This window comes from Miscanthus floridulus, unplaced genomic scaffold (genome assembly GCF_019320115.1).
Source record: "Miscanthus floridulus cultivar M001 unplaced genomic scaffold, ASM1932011v1 fs_675_4, whole genome shotgun sequence".
Taxonomy (NCBI): Eukaryota; Viridiplantae; Streptophyta; class Magnoliopsida; order Poales; family Poaceae; genus Miscanthus; species Miscanthus floridulus.
The window spans coordinates 26,105-29,203 of NW_027097098.1; the positions used below are offsets into that span (position 1 = coordinate 26,105).

Below are 3,099 nucleotides of genomic sequence, written 5' to 3' on the forward strand. Positions count from 1 at the left end.
CACGTGATTAAAAATATAGTTTGCCACAGTCTAATGGACAAAGTTGGCCTGGCCTGTCGCTGTTGGTACCCTCTGCCTGCCGAATCCGGGCAAAACCAACGACTTGTAGCAGTAGGATATGACTACCTTTTCGAAAAATTTGTGGAAAGGTAGTCTAGTTACTCAAATTGTTGTATAAAATAATATTTTTTGTGTAGTAGTTTCATGGAAAAATATGGCCCTTGAGAACTCATTTTTGCACCTACTTTATAAATGCAATTTCAAAAATCTTATTTCTTAGTCAGTTTTATAACAAAATATATTGTCAGCGCTTACCTGGAAAGAAGAAAGCATGTTGACGTTTCTGCACCCATGAAAACCTGCATTGACAAATCACTTTAATTTAAACCCATGAGAACTATCAATTGAATCATTATATTTAATATTGCAGGTAGATAAATATTTCAGTACTAATTAAAACTCTTGTCAATGCATTTGACTTCAGGAAAAATATGTAGATAGTAAAGACACACACTGGACTGCATAAATTTCCTCACTGAACATATCGACTATGCAACTATATAATAATTGTAAAAGATGACATATACATCAATGACAACCATGCTTTTATATATATGCATTCACACTAAGGAACTATCGTAAAAGTAAGTCTGTGTCACAACATTAGATATAAAGGTTATTCAAAATGGACAAAAATTGTTAGCTACTACACTAAAGCTAAACTAAAACAAACATAAAAATATTTTCATCATATTTTCTTTTTACATATAAGTTAAATTTGGGTCATATGGTATTCACACACCATGTTCATATTTTTATATTATTGTATTTCCTTTTAAGCAAACCTTGACATGTATGTGCTAACTTTTACAAAAGGAATACTCCCAGTCAGCTTGATAATCTAAAACAGAGATGAACACTTAATTTTAGCAAATGACTAATTAAAATTTCACTTACGCAATACCCCCTCCAACTGGAGCAAGTGCTTTTGAAAACGACAATAAAGTAGTTGCTAAGCCATTTGCTGTAGCTCTTTGATATTGAGTCTGTGTTGAATGCATAGGAAAAATATCTCAAAAAGTTGTATATGTAAGTGAACTGGTATAAATGCAACAGGATGTAAAGGCACATACCACAGAATTATTTTGAAGAATTAATGAGCATGTAATAATTGTAACCTAGCATATGTGTGCAAGAAGGAATGGTGTTAGTAAGACACTGATCAATACAAAGCTTGATATAGAAAACACAGAATCCAACTGAACCAACTCTTACAATGGGAAAAAGCAAAAGTTGGATACTTCATTAAATCTTTGCATTCTAACTATATACAAAACTTATTAAAGTTCCATTTCAATATGGTTTATCGTATATACACTAGAATTATAAAAATAAGACACTTATTATGGATGGGAGAAAGTCGGAACCTGTGGAACATTACACTACACAGGTATCTTAGCATCCACATTTAAATATTCTAATAGAAGGGAAATAGCATGGTTATTAAATTAGGGCACTTACGACAAAATTGGCTTTTAGTGCTGATGCAACATTTAGCACTATAGACAACCAAAATCCTGAGAGATGTGTCATGGATGGATAAGTAAATAGAAGCACCATAGATGAAAACTGCAAGATCATCATAGCATGTGAAATTAGTGAAATGGAATTTTAATTATCAACAGAAACGATAAAAGGCACGTTAATTTGTACTCACAGCCACGACACGGGATGTAGTGACAGGTCCCAAAATTTTCACAATATGAGGAAAAATAAAAGTTTGATACAGAAGAATGCTGCCACCTGCAATTGAAGATGGAATATTTCATAACTATAAGTGGTGCAATGCTATAAACTAAAAACAATCATTGTGAAACATGTTTCTAAGTCAAATCTAAATGGTTTCATCTTAAAAAACTTGGCAATAAAATTTCATCATTGCCTGCAAAATGAGAATAATTATGTTAACCATGAATTTTACACTACTTAGCTTGACACACTCTCCAAACTTGCCATATGGTAAGACATTGAAAATCTTCTGTTCACATGGAAACAGGCCATGATAGTTGCCTCATTATTTCGGGCATCAAACAAGATTTATATGATAGTTGGAGCTATATAAATGGCTGCAGTTGAAGAATACTTTGGATACCTTGATTTCCAATGTTGAGTTAGTGTTTGTTAATGAACCTCAGACTTCCTAGCAATGCCTTATTTTATTTTCCTAATTTTATTTTCAGAGGTGGTCTAAAAATGTCGTCTCTAAAGCACACTATAGGACCACTTGTCCAAGACATTCTTCTATAAATCTAATTTTAGAGGGGAGAGCTACAGAGGTCCGCATATATAAAGATTAGCAAATTTTTAGAGGCATAAGCAAGAACCTCTATAAATCTGATTTTGAGAGGCAGGTGTATATATGTGGCCCACTTCTGAAAATGCTGAAGTCCACATAACAAAGCGAAGCCTAGGTCATGTGCTCATTCTGTTAACATATCCGTTGATGGTGCATGAGGCGCCCCTGATCTACCCGACTCTTTTGGTAGCATGAGCAAAAACATATGTGCTGGTTCATGATCAACAATGCCCTAGCGAGCTCCTCCAATGCAGCCACCTCAGTGCTGGTGAAAGCATCAGAATATCAAATGTTGACATGTTGTGGTGCCACCGCCAACGCAACGACAACAGTTGGACGACATTAGAGCTGTTTTTTAACCAATTTTTATAGATGAGCTGAGTGGCACCCTTATCTCCTCTTGAGATACCAACTTCATAGTCAGCATATGGCCCAACCTTTGAAATCATGTGTGACTTACATGGACCTTGTAGTTGAGGAGGCTGAGCACCCCACCTCCATAATTTTGCTTTATTCATCTCTGGAAAGACTAGTAGTACTTCTCCCTCTTATTGTGCCTCTCAAGAGGAGAGTCCATTCCATCAGGGGTAGCACCCTTGAAGTTTTATAGGTTGGGCTGATCTAGTTTATCTGCTCTGTGTATCATCACCAAGTAGCATGGGGCGACATTGTCACATGTGCATCATCAGGCAACATAGCCATCACATGCCATGTTGTGTTATATCGTTGTAGTGGTGGGGCCG

The 3,099-nt window shown here is 35.7% G+C and overlaps 1 protein-coding gene across 1 annotated transcript; it reads right to left on the bottom strand.

The window, feature by feature from the left end:
- Positions 1-304: 304 nt before the first annotated feature.
- LOC136532639 (protein ZINC INDUCED FACILITATOR 1-like) lies at positions 305-1,803 on the bottom strand (the record flags this gene model as incomplete). The annotated part of the gene is made up of 5 exons (XM_066525233.1): positions 305-359; positions 958-1,046; positions 1,134-1,178; positions 1,522-1,629; positions 1,718-1,803. Coding segments are annotated over 5 exons (383 nt in total), but the record flags the coding sequence as incomplete, so codon positions are not given.
- Positions 1,804-3,099: the final 1,296 nt, after the last annotated feature.